The sequence below is a fragment of the Betta splendens genome, chromosome 17 (assembly GCF_900634795.4).
Source record: "Betta splendens chromosome 17, fBetSpl5.4, whole genome shotgun sequence".
In the NCBI taxonomy this organism is placed as follows: Eukaryota; Metazoa; Chordata; class Actinopteri; order Anabantiformes; family Osphronemidae; genus Betta; species Betta splendens.
The window spans coordinates 3,109,121-3,136,286 of record NC_040897.2 but is presented as its reverse complement, the minus strand read 5'-3'; the positions used below and the strand labels follow the sequence as shown (position 1 = coordinate 3,136,286).

The 27,166-nt window shown below is 40.6% G+C and overlaps 1 protein-coding gene across 1 annotated transcript; it reads right to left on the bottom strand.

The window, feature by feature from the left end:
* Positions 1-8,433: 8,433 nt before the first annotated feature.
* LOC114845121 (proenkephalin-A-like) lies at positions 8,434-11,957 on the bottom strand. Its single transcript, XM_029132957.3, has 3 exons — positions 11,694-11,957; positions 11,149-11,295; positions 8,434-9,415 (listed from the first exon to the last, which is right to left on the bottom strand). The coding sequence occupies exons 2-3, from the start codon at positions 11,290-11,292 to the stop codon at positions 8,816-8,818; spliced, it is 744 nt and encodes a 247-aa protein (XP_028988790.1). The 5' UTR covers positions 11,293-11,295; positions 11,694-11,957; the 3' UTR covers positions 8,434-8,815.
* Between the last annotated feature and the right edge of the window lie 15,209 nt (positions 11,958-27,166).

The window sequence follows — 27,166 nt, the reverse complement described above, 5'->3', positions numbered from 1 at the left end:
GACATAGCGGAAAGCCAAAATGGCGGGTGGCTCCTCACAAAGCGGAAGCGGAATGTTTCCATGAGGTTCTCTGGCCGATGGTTGCACTCTGACGCCTCTCTGTTCTACCTTAATAATAAAAAGCTTCTAGAAGACGTCATTATTTCCATGAATGCTTCTGAGCATTTGAACATTTTAAAAATATCTTAACAATTTGGATTCATGTCACTTTGGTTTATTAAACTTTTTTGATTCTGAAGCAATATCATATCAAATTACAATTTACACACTACCTATACTTAGTGCATATAGAGTAACGCGTAGGCTTGTTCCTGATGCTGATTAGACCTGCTGGGTAAATTTGTAAAGGTCTGCTCTGCTTAAGAATTTGCTTTTATCAATGACTGTAATTTACGAATTAAAAATCAATCTTAACATCTCAAGAAATTCCAATAATATACATTAAACATTGAGCATGATTGGTGTGTCTGCATTCCGGTTTTCTGTTCAGTCATGTGTGTTTTATCTTTGGAATGTGTGCAAGGTGTAATTTACTAGTACTGTAGCTAGAGGCGATGCTCTTATTCCACCTTCAGCCCTTCTGTCAATGCCAGGACGGCCCTGTCCCTAGGATGCTGCCTAGGGTGTAGAGCGGGGTCACCAATTAAAAAGTTTTCTAAACTATAAGAAATGTAAATCTGACATTCTTTGCTAGGAGTCTGAATATCAGGTGTAAATGCCTAAATTGTATCAACGTATGCCTCAAGCTCAAGTTTATAAAAGACCTAGAAAATGACAACAAAAACATGTTGGCTTGTTATTGGCTCAAACCAGCAGGGAGAAGGGCCCAGACTGTGATCTGGCCTAGTTCTGGTTCTGTAATAGCTGTACAGAGTCTCTTCACTGCAGCCTGCAGACACCATATTGCTTCTCTTTGTTTTTGCATTTGGTTCTTATATAATTATAATCCAACTTAAGTCAAGTGTAATCAGCTGTGTTGCGGTACACAATAAACATGACTAAGTCCTTTGTGACTAATTAAGTATGATTGTGCAGATTATATTTGATTAAGATGATTTACTTTTGACTTTTATGTAATATTATTGTTCATTTAGTGTTTGCCACTGAAAAGCTACTTGTGTATTATAAACAGTGACAGTAGTTGTTGGTTTAGCTTTGTCTGTGTGTTAAACACAGTCACTATATGCTGGTGTACAATAAAGTCGTAATTGAACAAATACCCATAGCGTTACAGGTTACAGGAGCTGGTTGCTCACATCAATATGCCGACTGGTAAAACCCACACCATTCCCCAGGTGCAAGGCACAGTAAGGAGCTGCAGACCATGTTCAGCTTATGGTTGGGCTAGCAGTCTGAGAAAGCAGTCTAATTATGCACCCCAAGCAAGTTTATTGAATTAATTTCATACCCTGAGGGGAGGACAGGTCCAGCCCTGTAAAGGGAATCCAGAGTGATAGGGGTCAATTTAGACCCCCACCCGAAACCAGGGCCCCCCTTACAGACCAAGAAAACTTCTACAGACTGCTCTGATAGCACAGACCTCCCCAGAACAGTCTGAGAGAAGCACCACCAGTGTTCACACACACACACACACACACACGCGCACGCACACACATATATATATAAATCCCTACTCTGCGTGACCACCTCTTCTCCACCCTACTCCTTTCTGTCTAACCCCCATATGTGATGTTTCCCCCGTCAACATTGGCTGTTTGGCCTCCAGGGTTACTCTCCGTTTTTTCAGAACAGATTGATCAGCTGTCCTTCTATCCAACAGCCTAAGATGTAACAAACTGAACATATCAAACTCAGATACCTTTTGCTTTAGCAGAATTCAGTTGGGAACCATGTAAATGTGATGACTTGTTTCTTTTTAACCTGCAGCATGGATAAGAACCCTACAGCATATTAGTGTCTAGTGTAACATCAGAGCCCCCCTCACATGACTTGGTGAACAGCCAGAGGTCACTGATAACACCAAAATCTCCCCTTACGTTCTTACAGCTCTGTTGCATCGTCCATTTGGCCATAACACAACAAACCCCAGGGGATGGGAACTCCTTGATCACAGATCCCAGATGACCCCAGGACACAACATCCCCCAGCACCTAACGCCCGTACCAGGGATCCAATAAACCACATTCCTCCCTTTATGACATTAAATGCTTGCTACAATTAAAGCTCAAGGATTGTTTCAATTATCCACTATTCGCTCACTTTTCTATTATTGTTTCAAACCAATTCCTAACAAAGATCTAAACTGATACATATACAGTTTTGGGATGCCTTACTCACATTATAAGTCTTCTGCACAGCCATTAAGTTTACAGTAAAACATGACGGTGGTATCTCCGCCTTCACTAGGTAAAACACAGACATTCCAGGACAGTTTCCCCAGGATTTTACTGGTATCGTGTTGTATTCCAGGTTACTCAACTCACTTAGCCACCAGACCACCAAGGGCTTCTCGCGCTGACTGACTTTTTTGATTTGTTCTGGTTAACATGTCATAGTCATTTAGTCACTTGGTAAATTATCTTGTCAGTCTGATATTATTTGCTAATTCACCCTTCAGTATTGAACTATTGAACTAATTTATATTTTAGAAATGACTTTATTACTTACTTGCTCCTGGTCTAAGCAGCAGCTTTGTTTTCTTGTTTCTGTTTTTGTTTGGTTGCTGTGATTTTACATCTCATCTTATTCTTCCCCTGCCAAATGCAGTGTGACTTGAGCTCAAGTTACAGATACTCGATAATCTACTTATTACTTATCTATCTAAACCAAATTTTAATTTCTATTAAAATTCTCTAACTCGTATAACTGGGTCTGGGAGAATTTTGGTCCACATTATGTTTGTTAGTTAGCCCACTATCTAGTGAGATTTTAAATCACGTGTTTAGTAATAAAAATAGTTATCAGAATGACTTAGTTTGACCATCACAGACAAGGCTAAGGTACAAACAAGGTACAAACAAGGGTGATCCAAACTACGACTTGAGTGATGAGGATAGCAATCCAGGTAGCGCTGGAACGAGATCCGAAAACACGACGATCGGGCAGAGGCTGTGTGAGTTCTGGTGACTAAATACTGAGGCTGATTACAGATTGGTTGCAGCTGGTGACTAATGACCAGAAGTAAAGAGAGAACTAAACCTGGTTTGACAAAGAACCAGATGGTTCCAAAGACATATATAGCTGAGTATCATCTGCATAACAATGAAAATTAATAGAATGCTTCCTAATAATCTCACCTAGAGGAGACGTGTATAGGCTGAACAGAATTGGACCAAGCACAGAACCCTGTGATACTCCATAGCTAATCCTTGTACATTATAGAGAGTGACACCCTTGAATTCCAGGCTATTAGTAAAGTAAGCCAAATATTTAACCAAATGATGCTATCTACTGTCAGTTCAGTATATGATCCACTAGGTCCTGTTGCACCTTTTGTACTAAAAACAAAACAACTCATCCAAGCTCTTTGTCAAGCCAAATGTGGGTTGGATGATCCAATAGCTGATGAAATTGAAATTTTTGTGATGTCAGCGAAAAAGGATATGGCACAGCCAGCTACCTAATGTTGCTCTGGCAATGGGAAAATCAAGAGTAACCCCTCTTAAGACGATCATTATCCCTAGACTTATTGCTTACAGCAGCTACTTTAGCAGCAAGAATGGATCAGATGTTACATTGAACTGCATGTAGACCTCTTAAAACCCGTATTTTGGACAGACAGTCAATCTGTATTCAACTACATTAACAATACAGTAAACCCACAGTACATGACTTGTCCAAAGACAATCAGTGGATATATGTTGACACACTGCAAAATCCTGCAGATGATGCATCACAAGGATTGAATATAAAATCCTTTCTAAAGTCGAAATGATGGTTTGATGGACCAGAATTTCTAAAATAGGATGAATCCCAGTGGCAAGCCCAAATGCTACACAATACTCTTACACAATACTCTTTCACTGGACGATACTGAAGCAAAGAGGAAGCTGACAACGTAACAAGTCTTGAGGAAGAAAACCCTACTAGCCAGCTGATCCAACACTACTCAGATTGGAACAGCATAAAAAGGGCTGTGGCTTGGATATTAAGGTTAAAGGGAGTGTTATTAGTCGTCAACCAAAGGAAAAGAGGAAATTCCCTTGAACAAGACGGTGGAACACAACAGGTGGGCGTTTATGAAACTCCCAACAGACCATCCACGTAACTGAACATAGCTTTTAGTACAAACTTGCCCATGGAGGAAGCAGAAAGAGCCATAATTGCATTTGAGCAGCAGCAACACTTTAAACAATAAATACTTTTTCTTAAACAGGAAGGATTCTGCAAAAAGTAGAGCCCTATTATCAAAATGGATCCCATCTGGAGAACGGATGGCATACTACGAGTGCGGGGAAGGATTAGCAAATCAGCTATGCCAGTATGTGTTAAAAATCCCATAAAGGCTAAGGGCTCCCACATCTCCTAGATGTCAGGTTTGGCTGTCGGATAGTCGGAAAGCAGATCCACATGCACGGCACAGATATCAGCTGGATCTTGAAGCAAAGTTTTTTATTGTGCACAATCTTGGTACAGGTACAGCACAGTCTGGTGACTGTGTGACTCAAATTGGTCACTCTGGGAGAAACCAAATGCTCTCAAAATTTGGACAGAAGTACTAGATGCCCTCTGCGATTACCATGGAAGATCATCAAAACATGTCTTCTGTAGACGGATGCAGTCTAAGGCTGGAGAGCAAAAAATGGCACATCTTCCTTCAGATCGTATAACACCAGATTCACTGTCATCCACCTCAGTTGGAATGGATTACTTTGGACCTTCAGAAGTGAAATGAGCCCGTGTGATATTCACTTGTCTCACAACTTGAGCTATCCATCTAGAAATGGCTCACAGCTTGGATACTCCTGTGTAAGTATCAAAGTATCCTGCATGAGTGAAATTCGCAGATTCGAATGTTGTAGAGGCATTGTTAGCACCACCAAGGTACAAACCTAATCAGGGTGCAAAGGGAACTTACTGTAAAATGTCATTGAAGGATATGGTCAGGCCGATGGGGTACAGTAGGCCCCGCTCCGCTCGTGTGGGGGTGGTGGACTGGGTGTGAGCTCACTCTGGGCACAGGGGCATCTCCTGGTGGGGTCCCTACGGGCTCCACTTTCTCAGGCCGACTGGGGGGAGTGTTTGCCCCTGGTTCTTATGGGGCAGACAGCGTTGACGGTGGCCCACTCTGACCTCGGGTGCTGTCTCTGTGGCTGCTGCAGCTCTGCCTGGGGGGCTCTGTGTGGGCGGCTTGGGTCAGAACACCTGTCCTCCTAGAACTGAAGGTGTGTGGGCTCCCTGGCTGCTAGGATTCTTCGCTCTGCTTGTTGGCTGGGCGTAGTGGCCCATCACCCTGGCTTTCACAAGTGGCATTGTTCATGCACCAATGTCTGCCTCACCCTTTGGGTGAACAATGTTAAGCTACAGCTTTACTAACCTTGTAGTGGGGCACTCAACACCTGAGCTAATAAACGGGCTTTCTAAACTTAGCTGTAAGCATTACTGGTACTTATCACTACCAACATCAATGATGTGTGATTATGGTAGTTGTGATGTTGTATTTCATGGCTATTATTAAGTATTATTAAGTATTGAGATTTTGTATAACAATGCATATGTGTACGAGAATGAAAAAAAACTCCCTTCTCACCTTCCGCGGGTGGTCTCATACACTTTCCAAGCTCGGGTCCTCCAGGGAGCTTGAGGGTTCTGTGCAGTATCCTTGCTGTTCCTAGGACTGCACTTTTCTGGACTGAGATGTTGGATGTATTTTCAGGGAGCTGTTGTAGCCACTCTTCCAGTTTGGGGGTCACTGCCCCCAATGCTCTAATCACCACAGGCACCACTGTGGCCTTCACCTTCCAAGCCTTCTCCGGTTCTTCTCTGAGCCCTTGGTAGTTTCTCATGCTCCTTTCTCCTGATGTTGCCATTGCTTGGTATTGCCACATCCACCACTACGGCTTTCCTCTGTTCTTTGTCCACCACCACAATGTCTGGTTGGTTCGCCAATACCATTCTGTCTGTCTGTATCTGGAAGTCTCGCAGGTTCTTGGCTCACTCGTTCTCTACCACCTTGGGAGGTGTTTCCCACTTTGACCTTGGGATCTTCAGTCTATACTCTGCTCTGATGTTCCTGTATACTATGCCAGCCACTTGGTTATGGCGTTCCATGTATGCTTTCCCTGCCAGCATCTTACACCATGCAGTTATGTGCTGGATTGTCTCAGGGGCCTCTTTGCACAGTCTACACCTAGGGTCTTGTCTGGTGTGGTAGATCTGGGCTTCGATGGCTCTGGTGCTCAGGGCCTGCTCCTGTGCGGCCAGGATGAGTGCCTCTGTGCTGTCCTTCAGCCCAGCCCTTTCAAGCCATTGGTAGGATTTGTTGAGATCAGCCACTTCAGTTATGTTCCGGTGGTACATCCCATGTAAGGGCTTGTCCTCTCATGATGGTCCCTCTTCCAGCATCTCATCCTCTGTTCTCCACTGCCTGACACATCTCGCTCACTCTTGGCGTACAGCTTGATGTCATCCATGTAGAGGAGGTGACTTATAGTGGCCCCGTTCCGGAGTCGGTGCTGTCCAGTTTTTCATACCTGAGACTCTTTGTTGGATGTCTGCCACTGTGATAGTCACTGGATTCTGTTCAGGAAGGTTGCTGTGGTCTTCCCTCAGATCCACCAGCCACTGTTCATCGCTGTTGTGTGATGCCTCCCTCTCCTATATACTTTTCCAGTACTGTTCAGTGTGTGTGTGTGTGTGTGTGTGTGTGTGTGTGTGTGTGTGTGTGTGTGTGTGTGTGTGTGTGTGTGTGTGTATTTGAATAAAGACATCGTTGAATCGAAGCACATTTGTTAGAAAGTTGTTAATTCTTCATTTAGCCAAAACCCTCTTCCTTTCTCCATCTGCTGTTAATGACTGGCAAAACAAGACGGTTGTCCCTTCCAGGAATCTCTGTGACGATTCGCGAGCAGCCTATATTATTCATTATTATAGCAGTACTAGCAGTGATGTAGCAAATTGAGGTGAGGGGTGTATGGGGCAAAGCAGGCACTGTATTATCATCTGCTGCTGGTGGGGTTGTGTACTGTAGGTTAGAGGGATCCTCCCAGAGCAATAATGTCGAGATTTAACTTCACTGACCAATTAACAATAAATGTGTTACCAGATGTAATTGTTTAAATGTAAGATTTCGAGGAGAGAAAATAAGCTTGTGCTGTTTGACAGTGTTTTCCCCACGTCACAGTTGGGCCTGTCGCAGGCGCCTTTCTTTCCGTCCTGTCATGTTTGTGTTGACATTTGTCTGTGTGTGGGGACATCATTTCCTGCGTGGTCAATCATTGTGTTCACCTCTCACACCTTTTCTCTCTCACTTAGTGTGTTAGTTTAGATAAAGTCTGAGTGACTAAACCAGTGTGTTTACATGCCCCAGTATAAGGTTCAGTTATCCTGTTGCCATCTAGTGGTCAGATCATTTTTGTTAGTCTATCAGTCTTTAGTAATCGAGTGTGGTGAGTGCCAAAAATGAAACATTCCTTAGTTGCTGTATATGGAATCTGCATTCTTGTTTTTAGTACTCACAAATTGAAAAGTTCTGGACAAGACAAGGACCATATACTTCTCCGTCATCTCCATACTCCTCATTACATTTAATATAAAATGATGATGAAAATATTCTATTGTTTGAACGTTTGTGGTTAAATCATTGTGACAAACACCAAACCCAATACAAACTGTTTCCTATGCAGAGCTTTGTGTTCAAGTAAAGCCCCTCAAGGATGTAGAGATTAGCTGTTGCAAAGACTATATGACTGATAATGTGTAACCCATGGGTCTAGCTTTGCTGGCAGGAGGGCATCCAGCAGTAACTAGACTAGTGAGTAAACTAGTCAGAGCCTGGAAGGATTACGTACAATCATTACCAAAAAAAACATGTTTTTGCCCTTGCAAGATTTTAAAGCTACTTATTTATTCTAAACACATAATTAGGACATTCTGCTATAACATCTGAGAAATGAATATTAGTTCAAGATAAAGCAGTAAAGAAACGTTCATGCCTCTTTAAAGATGCAATTACAATATGACCAGTAATTTATGGCTCAGGTCACATAACCATAAGCTCCGGACAGGTACTTTTTTTTAATGCAGTTGCAGTTGGTTTCTATAGCATCTCTTTTATTAACTGTATTTATATTTCATTTTTTATAAGTCAATTTCAGTTAAAATCAATATTCATCCTGCTTAATGCTAATCTGATTTAAATCAGGTAAATATTTTTATGTACCTGTGAATCTATGTGTCACTGCCATCAAATCTACTTTACCTTGCTTTTAACTAAACATATAATTTAATGCTTTAAATCATACACAACATGACTCCATCAACAGATTCTTTTAATAAATAATAAAGTTATGACAACCCAAAAAAGGTTCCAAAATGTCCCATCATATATATATATATATATATATATATATATATATATATATATAGATATATATATATATATATATATATATATATATATATATATATATATATATATATATAATCATACATTTTACATTTGTTTTTTTTTCCATTACAGAACCATTACATTCCATGAAGTAGGCAGCGCCATGTTATACAAAGCCAGATAGCACAATATAATCAGCAGAGGGACACTTGATTTAAACAGCAACAAGTCCAGACAACGATGTGAAGGGCTGAGGACAGGGAAATGACGGGATGGGGGGGACTGAAGAACCAATGCTATGGCATCTTAATCCATAAATCCCCCATACCTTTTCTGTACCTCACTGCCATTTTCCCAGGCCCGTTTCAACCCCCCTCCGCTTTTGCTGCTGTCCACCAGCCACTCAGGCCTGCCCACACGCCTCATGAAGCCTCCATATCGCTTCTTGAGCCCACGGCCTAACACTGCCTCCAGCAGGTTGCTCTGTATCAACCCAGCTTCAGCTCGACGCATGAAGCCCCCATAGCGCTTCACGGCCTCACCTCCCTGACCTTCTTGCTCACTTCCATTGTCAACAGCTGAGTTGAGGAGCTTTAGGATCTCCAAGCGAACGTTTTCTTCCCCATCATGATTTCCAGGATCCTCCAGTACCCCCTTTGGAGAGGAGGACCTACGTGACATGAACCCACCATAGCGCTTCATGAAGCCACCGTACTTCTTTGCCATCTGGTTCCCTGGTGATGTGACCTCTTCATCGTCGGCCATCATGGATCCTGCTGATTCGTGTTCCTGCTGTTGATGAGAATCATCATCCAGGGCAACCTGGTTTTCCTCCTCCAATAGGAGGTCCTCGCATTGACGGAGTTTCTTACTGTCCAATCCACCATCGCACTCAAGTGTACATGTCTGGAAGAATCCAAATTATATTTTCATAATTATATAATATACATTTTGCCATGATTAAGATTCCCCTGTCTAATACATCCTCCCACATGTGTTCCAACATTGGTTGTTGACCCAGCCATGACAAATCTGAAATATCTTTCACATGAGTTGAGCCATTTTATAAAATTTTAGGTTTTATTACATTAAAACGTCTTTTCTGTCAGAATGTGTGCAATCTTACAGAAGCATTCAAACACAAAATAAAGTAAATCTCCAAAATGAAACAATCATTCTTGCTAATCGTGTCATCACAACATTACATGTCTTCACACTTGTTGAATGCATTGCTATCCTGTCTGTCCTGTGTGCACTGACTCCAAGACTGTGTTCAAACAAATAACAATAACATGAAAACTACAATTATTATACTTATCAATTACCATATTAGGATAATACCGATTCATCCATCAAACCATTTTCCCAGCATCTTCTCCCACTGACATAGTGCACAGCTTCAGGGGCTTCCAGTATGAAGTCGTGCCTCCCAGCCCACCATCCATTTTTCCTGTCAATACTTTAACTACGTAAATCCATAACCTCTGTTGTGTAATTAAACTAATGGGATCTGCTGGTCCCTGGGGTCCTGCACTGTTGGAATAACCTCTTGACCTTATATATGATTTTAGATTTCACTTATTGGAGCCGTAATAAATTCCTCTTAGATAAAGCAGAGGGCTTCCTGCTGAGCTTTCAGCGCCACTGGCTTATGAAGACAAAATTACTCAACAGGAAAATAGAGGACAAAGCAGCACCTGAGGCTGAAATGGTGGAGGGCAGCTGCACCCTCTTGTGGCTGTAATGGGAAGCAGGTATTAACGATACACTATTGTGTAAAAGAACTGAAGACAAACGTGAAAAAACGAGACAATTTTAAGTCATTTTAATTAAAAATGTATAGGAGGTATTTCATGTTCTGTTAATTTCACAGCAACATATTCTGGTTAATCTTGCAGAAAATGTATTATTAACTTAATGGAAACAACTTTGATTTCTTTTTTTTAACATAAATCTAAAGTAGTTATTTTGACAAAATCAACTCAAGACTCTTATTAGTTTAACACAGTATTAAAATTATGTATCATCATCTAATCTAATTATCCAGAATTACTGAGAAACCCCAACAAATCACTCTCATTAAATATTAAAGCAAATGAGACTTTGCTGGAGGAACAGATTTGTGGTGAAGGATTCTTTGTCCCACATAATACTGCGTAGACTATTTTATATTTGCTGATTAAATTAATTTGTACAAACTAATCATAGAGGCTGATATTAAAGTAATGACATTAATTTGTTTAGCATGTCCAACAACTAATAGGAATAAAATGTTTCTCTATTTTTATTACACAGTTACTTGACACTAATCCTCATCAGAGAGGGAAATTGTGGAGTATTGTATATTTGTTAGACATTACGACGATCAACAGATGCTGAGCAGGAAAAGTAAAAAAGGAAACAGAAAGTTGGTTCGTTCCAAGATATTTTATATGGCTTAAATAACTAGTGGATATATAACAGCCGAAGTGTCTCATTAGACTAAAATGACAGCATTATTAAAGTCCCAGCTGCCGTGCCGGTTACACACGCTGTGTTAATTTACAGTATAAACCTAATGGTGTGCTGTCGCTGAGAATCCAGGTTCTAATCGAAATACAAATAAGATTTATGGTTCAGATAGAAACGAGTGACATTACCAGAGACGAGAAACCCGACTGCTGTCCTAGCGAGCGGTACACGCACAGAGCGCACTCCCTCCCGCAGTCCGATCCGAGCCCCTGCGACACGCACGCGCCCAGTACCAACATCCACATGCAGCTGCTGTGTGCGTAGGCAGCCATGGACTGAAACGAGAGAGCAACAGAAAGCGTTAGCTTGAAATCTGTACAAATAAATAAAGTACTAGAAAATGTTGGATTTGTAAAAGTTAGTTAAAATTATTTAATAGCTGTAATTTCACCCTTATAAAAATATTATTATTAATTATAATAAATAAATATAATATAATAAAAATACTATTATTATTGCTACAACTGCAACTATTAATAGTGTAATTGATGTCAATCAATAGGTAAATAAGTGTGTGAAGATTTATGCATATAAAGAAAGTATACGTTATGTGTGTATTTGAGTTACGGCTGTTCCGTATGCTGCTAGTAACTGCGGTTAATGCAGCAGCAGCAGCAGCACTAATAGTAGTAGTAGTAGTAGTAGTAGTAGTAGCAGATATGTACTTTCTTACCTCTGTGATATTCGAAACGAGAGTCAAATTGTTCTGTGCTGCCAGCGTCCGCGTGCGCCTTCGGGGGTGCCGCCGGATCGAGTGCCTCGAGCCTCTGCTTTTAAGAAATGTGCGCGCGGCTGCTCGTGGGTGGAGCAGGCAAAGAATACACACATACGATGTATCAACAGGCACGCACGCGCTCTGTCTCAGTGTGGCCCCTGTACCCGCTCTGGCCGTGGCGCACCGTGATGCATGCGGAATCCGTTTGAAGTGCTCCGTGCGGACTTCGTAGCTTGTTTAAGTAGTTGGTGTGGCTTACGTCACTGTGGGGGGCGGAGGAGCTGCATGGGTAAATGAGCGTGACGCTGTAACGTGACAGCCCGTTGTCTGCTTTTACTACGCACCCATGAGTTATCAGTGACACGCAGGCTCCATCAGGGGTTCTACTGGTTTCTATTAGGTGATAGGGACAATAGACGCTGGTCCACTATTCAGCATCTCTGTGGGAATCTATGGTCTCTGACAAGAGCTGGCGCCCTGAAGAGTATGTGCTGCTTGATACTAGCATCTTAACAAAACCCAACCAAAACCCAAGCTCGACAAAAAGAAATCATTCAGAATCTGCTTCCTCTAATCTTAAAGAGCAGCAGAGAGTTGAGCATTGCTACAGACGTGTGTGTCTTATAGTATAATGTAGTGCTGTAAAAAACGCGTCATGCGTGTAATGTGTAGGTAAAACACACACAATGTGATGTGATGGGACCGTGAGTGTGGATGATTGTGTGTGTGCTGTAGAGAATATGATACAGACCTGTGACATAGTGGCTGGTGAGCACTGAGTGTCAGTCATAGAGCAGATGTAGACGAAGACTCAGTGCTGCCAGTCTTTGCCAATTACTGCGGCAATGAATTTGATCAGGCAGGAGAAGCCTGGTTGGAGCTGACGTGGCAGTCGACCAGCACACACCCTCCTTCCTAGCAGCTCATTTAGAGGCTGCTAATTAGAACACAGTGATGAAGCTCACTGTACATGAGCTGCTTTTATGGAGATACAAAGTATTCTTTAAAACAAGTTCAGCTTTTGTTTATAACACATTTCTAATCTATCACAACATAAATATATAAACATTATAAATTATGTAGGAAAAAAGTCTGAAAGGCCATAAGAAAAAAAGATCATAGGCAACAGATGATATATTTATCTCAATTACAGCAGAAAGTAAAGAAAATATACACATAATCTGTAATGTAATCGTGCAAAACAAAGTGGTGTTAAAACTACAACAATAAGATTGAACATGAAATACAGCACGTTGGGTGGTTCTGGACATGGGTCAGGTTCACAGAGAACTCACAGAACATTAGATGTCAAGGGACTAGTGACAGTTGCTAAGTTGATCAGTGAGAAAAATAATCATCAGACACAAGATCAATGGGTTTGCATGTTAATAAAGGTAACACACACACACACACACACACACACACACACACACACACACACACACACACACACACACACACACACACACCATGACTGCTATGCAGGTTAATCTTTATTGAGGTTCTTGTTCCTGACAAATAAGTGCGGTGAACAAACACTGAGCTGCTGTAGTAATATTAACAAAAGCCTTTTCTTAATTAAAACGCTCATCTGTGTTGTACCTGCACCAATGATAACAGCTTTCTGTGTGAGGGAGATAACACAGTGTGTGTGTGTGTGTGTGTGTGTGTGTGTGTGTGTGTGTGTGTGTGTGTTTATGGGAAATTAGGAACAAAGTCTAAACAAAAAATTAATTTTATAGAGGGTGCTAGAAGTAAAATCAATCAAGGGCAGCAGCATTATGTGACACCAGCTCTTCTCTTATCTGAGCCGACCAGTGTCTCCATTAACGCGTTTTCTGCTGCGTGATTAGTAACAACAGCAGATGATAGGAGCTCGCAGCCTCGCTGTGTTTTCACTAACAGTGTCTGTTTGAATGAAACGGTGATCTATATACATTCTTCTTTCAATGATATCTTAAATACAGATTATTGCATTGTGGAAAATTTTGTGGGATGCATTGTTAGGAAAAAGTGATGAAATGTGAGTGTTTGGTGCAGTTTCTATCCTCATTATTGATCATGTTCTTATTTGAAACCATATTCAAACTGTGTTTAATGTTGTTGTTTCATCTTGAGTGTCTCTCAACATAACCGCCCACAGCACATGTTAAAAAATAACTGCACTTGATGGAGATGACAGTGAAATGGCCACTTGGCCCACATCATGAGTCATTCTGGGATTTCATTCATCACAGGGTATATTTCCAGTGGATAATATAAATGGAGGAACAATCACATATACTGTAAGTCGCGTTAATATAATGTAATATAGGAGTCAAACAGATGTCACTATTAAATTAATAAACAGCTTCATCATAACAAAATAAACATTCTCCATTATAAAAAATTCTGAGTACAACGGTTTATGGTTTGCCTGTTTTATGGCTATTGTCATGAAACATTCAGGCCCAATTTGAAACTTTTATTTACTTCTTTATTTATTCTCTACATATATTTATCAATAAAAGCAATATTCAAAGCTAGAGGCTACTTCTTAAAAGTCCTTTATCACTGCTCATGAAAATCACTGGCTGATGAATGTCTATTCATGCATACACTGAGCCAAAACAGGGCTAGATCATGTGGCACATACAAAAAGAAAGAAAAAAAGACTCTGACATAACTTTACAGTAATAATAAATACAAAACTACTAAAGATTAGCGTTCAGTTAAATATTAGTGGTTGCATAGCTTCTGATGCAACATTTAAAGTTCAATGGTTTAAAAGGGTTAAAATATGAAACAATATGTCTGGTTCTTTTATAATAAGCTAAAATGTTTTAGTAATTGAGATGTTTATTTAAATGTAATGATAATGTTTGGTAATTTAGAGGTTACCTCCCTGTTTATGACCACTGACTACTGGCTGTTTATCACCAGAGCAGACTGAGGCGACAGCTAACCCAGCTTGATGTTACTGTTACTGGAACCTAATCGCCACAAATTTGCCTGTCTAGATTGGATTGTCGTCCTCATTGACAAGTGTCAAAGTTTTACAACACCAACGGGTGCTCTCTGGGGTCCTGCATAGTATCAGGACTGCGCTCTTCTGGAAAGAGATTTCAGATGTACAGCCCTAGTGTTCCTGTCACCACGGGTACCACTTTTGACCTCACCCTCCACATCTTCTCTATCTCTTCTTTCAGCCCTTGGTACTTCTCGATCTTTTCATGTATATATATATGAGAGATAAAAATATAAGAGTCACACCGGCTGTGGGACGTTGCCCGGGTCAACAAGGTCCGCATCAGGTGCTAAGGAACCAGGGCAACCTGACGTGAAGTGGGCTACTGGGACAAAAATAAGACATTCATGGACAAGAGATGAGAATAAGGAACTATTGAAATGCTCCTACAGCAGTAACCCTAGTGATCAGGGCTACATGAAGAGAATGTGCGAACTACAGTATGGATACTTTGAAACCCAACATCTAAACTAACGGCAAAACATCTACTACATGTAGCACAGTGCTCTAATATCTGCAACACCTTATGTCACACCTAGAGATTGATGAGGTACAACACAATATAAAAGTGCCAGGTCAGAAGGGGATATATCATCATCCTCCCAACAATCAGAGATTGGGTTCCAAGCCCCAATAATACCAGAGCTTAACGCAAGAGCAGCGTTGTCCTAAGAATGAAGACACGTGGAACCCCCGAAGCCGGTTACCAAGAATAAGTGAAGCACCTTTTGAAAGTTTGCTAGAAGATGTCAATACAGCACTACAAACAATACCATATGACCCTCACTGAGACCAGTCACCTGATATACAGTACAGAAATTGTGATCCTATTAAGATCAGAAGAAGGTGAGAATAGAGGTTGGAAGCTAAGATCAAGAAAGATCAAGGATCAAGAACACGGAAAGAGGTTAGCCAACTACAGAAAGGCATGACAAAGAAGTACATCCTGCCTAAGAAGTACTGCAAAATGAACATACCTGAGGCATTGGAGACTGCCAAGCAAAGGCTCACAGCCCTGGTTACCAGCTAAAGAGATACACCAGAGAAGTTGAAACCAGGAGAATAAACAGGATGTTCTCCACCGAACCATTAAAGGTGTACTAACAGTGGCAGGGTAATAACACAAGAACAGACCCACCAAGGCTGGAGATTGAAGAATACCGAAGAGACATATGGGAGAAGGAGGCATTGCATAACCACAGGCCACTTAAGAGCAGACCACAGCAACCATCACAATGGCAGACATCCAACAGAAAATCTCACGTTTTAATAACTGATCTATGCCTACTGGTTGAAGAAGCTAACCTCACTCCATGAGCGCACGGTGGGACAAATGAACAACTTACTAGTGAATAGAACTCACCCTGAATAGTGAATGAAAGGCACAGTCCTGATCCTGAAGTACCTCCAAAGGAGAGCAGTTTCATCCAACTGCTGCCCAATAACCTAATGCTTTGAGGCATCATAACAGCTAAGATGAGCAGGCACATGGATCAATACATGAGCAGTGCCCAGAAAGGAATTTGTAGTAACACCAGGGGATCAAAACACCAGCTACTGGTGGATAAAGCAGTCACCCGAGACTGTAAGACCAGACATACCAACCTAAGCATTGCCTGGATTTACTACAATGCCTATGACGCAATGCCTCACATTGATCATGGAATGCTTGGAACTATACAAGATCAAGAGGACTCTAAGAACCTTCATCCAGAACTCAGTGAGAAAGTGGAAAACAACCACAGAGGCCAACTCTAAACCGATCGGCCAAGTCAACATGAAGTGCGGCATATACCCAGGAGATGGTCTGTTCCCACTGCTGTTCTGCATAGGCCTGAACTCGCTCAGCCAGATCATCACAAGACTGGTTACGGGTATAAAGCAACCATCAGCCACCTCCTCTACATGAATGAAATGAAGCTGTTTGCATTTGGACTGGATAAGTGTGGTTAGATGGTAGCAAGGAAAGGAAATGAGTCAATTCCAATGAGTCACATCAGCTATCAAGTTCCTACAAGTACTGGTCGAGGTGGACAAGTAGCAGCAATTTATAACTCAGATTTACTTATTACTCCTAAACCCAAACATAGTCATAACTCAATTGAGAGCCTCACTCTGAACCTTTCTCACTAAGGCTTTAAAACTCAGAAGCCAGGTGTGTTTTGTATTGTTTATCGTCCTTCTGCTCCATATTCAGAGTTTTAGATTTGAATTCTCTGAATTCTTATCTGACTTAGTTCTTGTGGGAGACTTTACCATTCATGTAGACGTTGACAGTAACTGTCTCAGCACTGCTTTTGACTCATTGTTAGACACTATTGGTTTTACTCAGCATGTAAATGAACCTACTCACTGTTTTAATCATACAGTACCCTCAATCTTGTCCTGACATTGAAATTGATAATTTAATAGTTCTTCCCCAAAATCCTGTTATCTGACCACGATAATTCACCTTGCAGCAGCTGGAAAGAAATTTTACTATAACAAATGCTTATCTGAAGATGCTGTTTCCAGGTTCAAGTTGATGATTCCATCATCTTTTGCCTCATTGTCTTGTAGCTACACAGAGGAGAACAGTCACCTTAATCCTCAAGAACAGGTTAACTGTCTTGTAGATGATGCTGCAGCTTCTCTACGTACAATGTTAGACACAATGGCTCCTCCTCTGAAGAAGGCAGTGAATCAGAGGAGGTTAGCTCCATGGTATAACTCAGAGATCCACAGTACATGACCCGGCAAAGAGAAAGGCAGTGGTGTTCTAACAAGGTAAATGTAAACTGCATTGCATTAAAGGACAGTCTAATAATATATTAAAAAGCACTTTGTGCTGCTAGGAAACATATTATTCCTCCTCAATTGAGGAAAACGAAAACACGGTCCTCTGTCTTACTTAGAGAGCTTTTCCCCCATAACTTAACTCTTCCATTTTGTCCACTTGTCTTTTAGATCTAATCCCAACCAGATTACTCAAAGAAGGTCTACCTTTAATCAGCTCGTCCATATTAAATCAAATCAACTAATCTTTACATTTAGGCTATGTACCACAGGTAAGTGGCTGTGTTCAAACCTTTATTGAAAAAACCTACTCTGGACCCTGGAGAACTACGTAGCTAACTATAGGCCCACTTTAAATTTACACTTTACTTTTAAGATTTTTGAAAAAAATGTGGCTAAACCATTACCTGACCACCTGAGTGGGTACAGCACCTGGATGGTTTAAATCCTATTTACAGTGTAAATCCTATTTGTTGAACAGTTTCCAGTTTGTTCATGTTATCCTCCAATCCTCCAATACTGTTCAGTCCTTACATGCCTCCTCCAGGTGAGATTATTAGGAAACATTCTATAAATTTTCATTGTTATGCAGATGATACTCAGCTATATATGTCTTTGGAACCAAATGAAACAGATTAACTAGCCAAAATTTAAAGTTGTTTAATTTTGGATCTCCCAAAACTTCCTTCAACTAATTTCAGCTAAAACCAAAATTACACTATTGATTCAGATAGCCACCCTGGATGGCATAACATTAGAAATATGGCTAAGAAGCATCCTCTCTCAGAGCAATGCAGAGAAACTGGACCTTTAGGCTGGACTACTGTATCTTCTTACTCATAAGATGTCCTAACAGCTCTTTAAAAAGCCTACAGCTAATTCAAAATGCTATAGCCAGAGTTCTGATGGGACTTAGAAAGAGAGAGATCACATTTCTCCTACATTAGTTTCTCTGCACTGGCTGTCTGTAAAGTGTAGGATATAATTTAAAATTCTCCTACTGACCTACAAAGCACTTAATGATAAAGCTCCTTCTTATCTTAAAGATCTCATAGTTCCTTATGCTACCAGCAGAACGCTTCGTTCTCAGAGCGCTGGGCTACTTGTGGTTCCTAGAGTCTTTAAATGTAGAACGGGGGGCAGAGCTTTTAGCTACCAAGCTCCTCTACTCCTCTGGAACCAGCTCCCTGTTCAGGTTCAAGAAGCTGACACACTCTCCACCGTTAAGATCAGGCTAAAAACCTTCCTTTTTGATAAAGCGTATAGTTAGAGATGGTTCGGGTCACTGGCAATGATTGTTAGTCACAGGAACCATCAGCTGCAATAGACATAGACTGCTGGTGGACTTAATTTATACACCAAGCTCCTCTGTTTCCTTCTACTGCTTCTATCCAATAACCTCCCATCATTGTTTAGTGCTTAACTAATCTTCTCTAATCTTCTAATCTTCTTCTAATCGTCTCTTTTTCTCCAGTAGTTGTGCTTCTCCCCCACTTTCTGTCTCTCCCCCACTCTGTCCTTACCTACAGGTACCATCGGATTTAGTGCAATGTGTTTGTGATGGGCAGCTGCAGATCCAACCATCCTTCCTGTATCCAGTCCCTGGTCCAACCATCCTGCCTGTGCTCTGTTGTTGATTGTTGTTGTTGCTGTGTTTTTCTGTCTCTCTATCCCCTCACTCCATCCAGTCAAGGAACATCTAGCTTGGTTCTCCTTGACGTTCCTCGTTAGAGAGGGAGTTCTTCCTCTCCACTGTTGCCGTCAAATTGTAATTAAATGCTTGCTGTATGTGGGATCTGTTGGGTTTAGTGTAAGGTCTTAAACCTTACCTTGTAAAGTGCTTTGAGATAACCTTTTTGTGATTTAGTGCTATACATATAAAAATAAATTGAATCAAATTAAATTGAAAGGTAGTCAGTACTGAGGGGATAGAACTACCAGAGAGCAAGATAGCAGATGTGGAAGATAGCTACAAATACCTTGGAATCCCAGAGGCAAATGGTAACCACATAGAGGCTGCAGGGAAAACCACAACCACTAAGTACAGTAGTTACCTCCAAAGGGTAAGGCAAGTCCTGCGAAGTCAGCTGAAAGGGAAGAGCAAAGTTCGGGAGATCAACACCTATGCCCTCCCGGTCATCAGGTACCTCCCTGGCATAATAAACTGGCCAAAAGAGGGTGGAAGCCACTGATATTAAGACAAGGAAGCTCCTTATAATGCACGGAGGGTTTCACCTCAGCACCCTGAAACTGCTGCTAAAAATTGGTGAGCATCAAAACCACTTCTAGGTTTGAAACAACTAAGCTCCATGAATACAACAGGAAGATGGCCCCAACAGATGACATGCATAGTGAATACCTCAGGCAGCAGAATCTGGTGGAGAAGGGGAAGGGGGACCTGAGCTTGTTTTATTTTAGTCTATTAATGGTGAATATTATGGTGCAAGCAGCACAAAGAGCTGTTTCATGCAGTATTAAGCTGTCTTTCCTGGGCAGGATTCATCGATTTGGTGAAATACCACTTCTGCACTGTTACAAATAGCTCCAGCTCCAAGTGACAGACACAGCTGCTATAGCTAAACTAGAACCCCTTAGGGAAACATTAAAGCTACTCTACTCTACTACAGTAGGCCAGCTCTATAGAGGCTAAGGCCAGACAGAGAGGAGAGGAGAAATCAGATGTACAGCACACTAAGTACAAAAATAAATAGTTTAATTAGGGCAGAGCAGGAATTACAGGGAAGGATAAACAAGTACTAAAACAAATATCCATGCAAAAGTAATTATGCCACATACACACATCGATAATAACATTAACATATTATGAGGCTGTAGAAACTAAAGTCTAGTCTAGTGTAGACTAAATCTGTCTGTAGGCTGCAAACATTATATTGATGACCAACTTTGAAACAGAAGCAAAACATGCCTGTGGGGGCTGAGGGATTTAACATACTGTACGGTAGATAGACAGAATTCACATTACAGATGTCTGCACTGTATGTCTGCCTAGTCAACGGTTTTTATAGATATCCACAACTACATTTTGAAAATAAAAAACGTTAAAAAATAGTTTTTTCCAAACTATTGTCATGGATCCTGCCCTTCAATGTTGCGTTTTCTAGTTTCCAGTTTTATTTTGTTAAATTCCTGTCTGTTTCCTGCCAGTTCCTCATTCTTTTGTATTTTACTCCTGGTCATGTCACCAGCTGCAATCAGTTAACAATTACCTCTTTAAGCACCCGTATTTACCCAGTCAAGCTGCCAGATTGTCTTGATTGAGTTTTCATGACAGAATTCCAGCATCCTTGTCCTGGGGTCTTGCCTGTGAACTGAACCATGTTTTTGCCTAGACTCTCTCTATCTGTCTGTTTGTCTGGTACCAGTACTCTCCTTGCTCCTTGCCAGATGGTTCGATCATGTTGCTGTGTCAACTGTCCAGCGTTCATGCATTTTAAGCCCTGTCATGTTCCAGGCCTGGATCTTGTTCCTGACCATGCCTTGCCTGTTCCCTTTGTTCTAATTCTTGCACTCTGCTTTTATTGCTGAACCTCGCCTTGAGACTGACTGCCTTTGCCTGATTCCTCTCTGTACTGTTGCCATCATCTTGTTAACCTGTGTACTACCACTGCCTGTCTGACCTATGACGTATGCGTTTGGGTCCTTCACCATGCTTCTTCATGACAACGCGATTAAGGATTTTAATTGCTTTCCAGCACTAGTTTACACACTATGAGTGTGTTAGAAGTTCACTTGCTCCTTACATTACTTACATTTTGCTACTTTAGCCAATCCCCTTAGTGTACCATTAGCGTTTGGCTTTAGCCAGACAACAACCAGGTTCATGCTGTGACCTGTGACCAACTCTTTTGAATTATTTAGCTTAAAAATAAAAATGTGCATGAAACTTTAATAATTTGTTTGCCACTGATTGAGTCCTGTTACAGTATGTTACAGTTTTTCTATATTGCTCTAACACATTTCTTCATATCCTCACAAATGTAAACACTACTGCTCGTAGCACTGGAGTGGTTCAAACATAGACCTCTCGCCCATAGCCAGCTGGGTTAGGCTCCAGCACCCCTGCTACCCCGCATATGGGAATAAGCGGCTTGGAAAATGGATGGATGGATAGATGAATTACAACTAGTAATTTTGTGGTTTGAGACACTTAAAAAGACATTTAAGTCAATTATAGATATCTGTATTTTAAATGTGACTAGTCAATATGTAGTTGTGGATTTCTTAAATTACAGTTTTGGCTTGTTTGTTGATGAAATTCAAAATGTAACTGTAAAGATCTTGAACAGTAATTATTCCCAGTCAGAATACAGTTGTGAATATGTTGAATTATAATTTAGTCTAGAATTTCATTTTTAAAGCAAGATGCATTGGTGGTAAATCTGACTGGAGCCTCTTTTGATCAGCTTATTAATGACATCACCAACCACCTTTTTTTTACTTTTACGCTTTAATTAAAGTTTATTTTGCATATTAACAGCAAAAGCAAATAAAGCAATAAGCAAATAAAAATCATACTTATGCCTTGTTGTCTTGTCTATTTGAATGTCACTGTCTGGTTCTTCTGGGAAAAATGAACACAGCCCATCACACACGTATCACTGTTGGATTATTACACATAATTATCTTTGCCTTTAAAAACATTAGCATCATTCAGAGAATCATGTTAGGCATGTGAACCACAGAGAAAATGATACTGATTCTGAGGAAAGTGTCATTATCCTCTAGCCCTTATTACCCACTATTATTATGTTGTTTCTGATGATGATGGCTTATCCACCATCAGTAACACCAGCGGGTACCAATCTCTCTCATACCACAGTAAATACACATGCATGTTTTCCAATGTGCTCTTTCACCCTATTCTCACTCTGAAAAAGGAAGCGAGGCTAAGCTTAATGACAATCAACCTGACAGATGTAAAGAGAGACAGGACAGGTTACAATAGAGAAATGGAAAATTAATGAAAAGAATTAGAGCCTGGATGAGCTTTTTCTCACACTCCCCGGCTGTAGGAAAGATGTACAATATATAGAAAGGAACACAAAGAGGACAAGATCAGAGCAGGTGAGGACAGCAGACACAAGAGTCGTAGAGATCATGAGAAGAATGTGGATAAATAAGTGAAGACAAGTCTAGAGGAGAAAAGGGGTGAAAGGCGGGTGTAGGCATATGAACAGATTGATTACATAACAAAAAATGCAAAAGACGAGCAGGAGTTGAGAAGAAGGGTTTGAATCAGTTGGAGGTCTTGACTGGCAGCTGAGTTCCAATATGTCTTTGTCCCAGAGGCAGCGTTAGTCGTGACCTGCTCTGGCAACACATTCGTGACTAACAATGACTTCCTGTTGTCTGTGGTTTCCATAATTCAAATCATTCAGTATAATAGGCCTTTAGGTTTTACCTCATACCTCTCAGGGCATATGACTTCAGCTTCTCCACATAAAACACAGAAGACAGTAATAGAATTTAGTACTTCAAAATGTGTTGCCATCAGTGTGTATTTACTTGGATTCAGCTTTTATATACACTTCAAAATATTTGATCAAACCTTTTACTTCAGGGTTTTCTGCTGCCAGTTTTTAGGGTTAAGTAGGACAACATTTAACTCAAGTAGCCACCGTAATTATTGTTTTACAACTGACAAATAGGATGAGGACCCATATATGAAGACCTGGTAATGAAAAGAATTATTAACAATGACAAGAAAGCATAGTAAAGAAATATGACACAAACCACAAACAAACAAACCAAATTGATAGACAATAAAAATAATGCAACAAAGTCACTACTGATGCAGGAAACAGTAACAGACAAGATTAAATTCTGTGATTATTGTCATACTAACAACCAAGGAGAAACCTGACAAACGACCTGCAGAGGAAGAACTTTAATACAATAACAATAACAAATAAATGAATGAGTCCGGGGGTGTGTTCCAGAAAGCGGGTTATGTGACATACCCAGGTAAGTTTGAAGGTAAGTTAGTGATTAACCTCAGCTTTCGGTTCCAAAAACGGAGGTAACTTTCAGGGTATGTTTGTAACCATAGCAACTTACTCTCTGAACATAACCTGCTCCGGAGCAGGTTATGTTTCGGGGTAAGTTCGTTTCAGAGGTTACTGAGCAGGGCGTGCCAGTTTGATGACAAGCCTGTGGACGTGAATATATATATTTTTTCCACCGTGAGGGTCATAAAGCCACGTATCGATGTTTTTTTCATATGATTTTCATATAATGTATTTAATGAAGCATTTAACCATTTCATCTCAAACTTAACAAACGCAGGTCTGCACTTACCACAGACAGCATTCTGTGCGTAGCTCTTCGTTTTTTGCATCAGGACATTTTTGAGTGGCAGGATAATCTATGGCACATATTTTAATACGTACACCTCGGACTTACTGCACACACGCACACTTTCCGTATTACTTTATTACTTTCCATTTCAGAGTTTCCAAACGTGATTGGGTGCATCGATTGCACCCACATTCCTATTAAAGCTCCATCAGCCAATAGGGGAGACTATGTTAAGAGGAAGTCATTTCACAATATCAATGTGCAGGAAACAATTATTTCCTGTTCAAAATCTTAAACTCATTACTGTTTCCATTAACTAGGTAATATTTGATGCAACCCATCTCATCACTAATGTTGAAGCCCAATGTTTAGTTGTCAGTGCATGAATCCAGAATCTTTAGGGAGTCATCACTATGCCACACATTTCAACAGGGTATGTTGTACTTTACACAAGTTCTTGCTTTACTGTATTGTTTTATTGTTTCACACATTTCAATCATTACAGGACACTACAATAGCTAATTGGTGGGGGACAGAGGGTTCCCTTGTCTGCTCTATTTGATGACACCCTACTCTGAACCTGGACCACAGACATAGTTCAACTGGGCCCACAGCAGAACACAGGCCAAGGTGGAGATGACCACAGGCATCCTGAAGGCGAGGTTCCAGTGTCTATGTGGCCTCAGGGTGAGTCCAGAGAGGGCATGTGACATTATAGTGGCGTGTGTGGTCCTTCACAACATTGCCACAATACGTGGAGAGCCACCCTCCTTGTCCTGCTGAAGATGATCATAAGGATCCAAAAGTGAACCAAGTAGACGACAGAGATGGACTCTTAAGACACATGATTTGTCAGAATAACTTTTATGAAGGTTTCTGCACCAAAGCACTCATCATTTCTTCATGTCCTGAAAAATAAAATGGAATATTATTTACATTGCTTCACACAATGTCCCAGACTGTGTGCTTTCTGGAGGGTCCAATAATACAATCCATCCATAAGTGACTGCAAGACAATGCAACCCATAAAATCAATGTGAAATAAAGTCAGAGTACTACAACATTGTAGATGTCATAGTTCACGTTATTTCCTGTTTTATTTTGTAATACTTCCTGTTTCTCAGTTCAGCTCCCGGTTCATTCAGCACACCTTAACAGTTAACAGTTAATTAATCAACACCAGTATTTAACCTCCACTTCTCACAGACTCCAGTTGCCAGATTGTTTAGTTCCGTACTTCTTTCCAGCATTTAGTATCTTGTCTCCCGTGTATTGATCCTGACTCCCTTGACTACCGTATCCTGCCTGAACCTTGTTTGCTACCTTTGCCTGGAGAAGAACCTTGCTTGAACATCTGACCGTGAGTTTGCCTAGCCCTTGTCTGTACCGTCACCGAGATCCTCTGTGTACCGAACCCTGCCTGTCTACTGGACCTGAGATTGCCTGCTCCCCTTCTGTGCATTAATACCGTGCTCTCTGTGTATGACCTGGACCGTCTGACTCTGCTTATAGAAATAAAGCCTGTATTTATCCTCAACCTGCCTTTGTGCTGTGCATGTGGGTCCGACGCCTGCCCAAGTCTGACAGTAGAAGCCTATGCAAAATATAGATCCATTGTTTAATCAAATCTTACCTTTTTGTAGGATTTTGAGTTTCATTTTGACTTGGGACAGAGTTCCTCTTTCTCCAGAAGGATTACACCTTATTAAACAAGAATATTACTATTATCTATTATCTATTATTATTATTATTATTATTATTATTATTATTATTATTATTATTATTATTATTATTATTATTATTATTATTATTGTTATTATTATCATGGAATTAATAGTACAAAACGATGTGGAAGTTATGTTCAATTTTCCTTTACAGTAAAAGAGGAGGGGCAACACAACGGTACTTAAATTAAACTCAATTTAGTTTATTTTTCTTTTTTTTTCTTCTCCGATGCAGCTGTGTTGCTTTTTCTATTAATAATCGGCTTAAATTCTTCATTCTCTGCATTAAAACCTCCAACTCCGCCGTTGAAATACGCTGCCATTATAGAGTCGCTTCAAATTTCCATGGTGACTCGTGAATCCCGCGATCCATTGACAATGTCTTTATATATACGCCGTGCACGTGCGTTAACTCTGGGTTACCGACAGGAGGTAGATTAACCTAACTCTTATCAGGTGTTTTGGATCCGACATACTCAGGGTAAGCTGGTTCTGGGTTAATCAACCCAGAGTTCAGGCTTTAGCAGAAGGTTAATCAACCCTGCTTTCTGGAACACACCCCAGGTATTTTATGTGTCATTAGTCCAGGGAAGCAGAGGGAAACCAGGAAGTTTGATGTCAGAGGGGGTGTAGTCAGGGTGAGCGACAACTGACAAAACAGACAAACATAATCAAACAAACACAGAGAATCACTGAAGCAAGGTCGAGTGATGAAGCACCTCATCACTCTGTCATGGACAGATGACAAATACTGGTTCCATCTCATTTCTGTCTGAATCTGCCTGGACTGTGATGAAGCTGAACATGTCTGACAGTAAACACATTTTAACAACCTTGGATGCTGAATGAACACATCTCCTGAAAGTCCAAAAGCAAATAAAACCCGGCTTCAGGAAGATAGCTTTAAAATGTATCAGAAAGGAAAGAGCCAGGTCGTCATAATGATTAGGGTCACTTGGCAAAACAAGTTCCATCTCTGACAAAGTAAACCTTTTGTGTTTCTGGTTATGCTTGTTTGATGGTGGGATTAATGCTCATGCCAAACCCTATTGAAAACCTGCCAGTGATTTCACTTCAGTTCTCTTCAATTTGACTTGAATAGACACAAGCATAATGTAGGTCAGTGTTCTGTTTTGTAGGTGCCACAAGGGATTTAGTTCCGTCTGATCAGTTCAATATAAACCAGTCATTATCAGAATTAATGCTGCTTTATCTTTAAGCAAGCACATATATTTCTAGTCTGCACCTAACACAAAAAATTATTCTTGCCCTGAATAAAACATATTTATAATTTGTAAGTATTATGTACATGACAAATTTGATTGATAGAATAAACATAATGCAAAATATGCTCAAACATAGCTATAACACATCAAACACATAAATCAACTGGGCATGAAGTCAAAACCTCCTTCTTCACAAGTAATGCTATACCAACTTAGCCACCAAAGCGCACAAGAATGGACTCTCAATGGAGTTTGTACTTTAAAAAGCAAAGTACAAGTTGTATAATTTTATATTGTGTTTATATATTATATTTCAGGGTTCATAAATAACCAATCAACCTTCTATATTAAGCTTATATATTTAAAGTTATATTTAGTTAT

Bases quoted from the DNA above. Each gene is read 5' to 3' on its own strand.
- LOC114845121 (XM_029132957.3), bottom strand. From the start codon at position 11,292: ATGGCTGCCTACGCACACAGCAGCTGCATGTGGATGTTGGTACTGGGC. The intron at 9,416-11,148 runs GTAATGTCACTC...GGATTCTTCCAG, and splicing joins AGTCGGGTTTCTCGTCTCTG to ACATGTACACTTGAGTGCGA.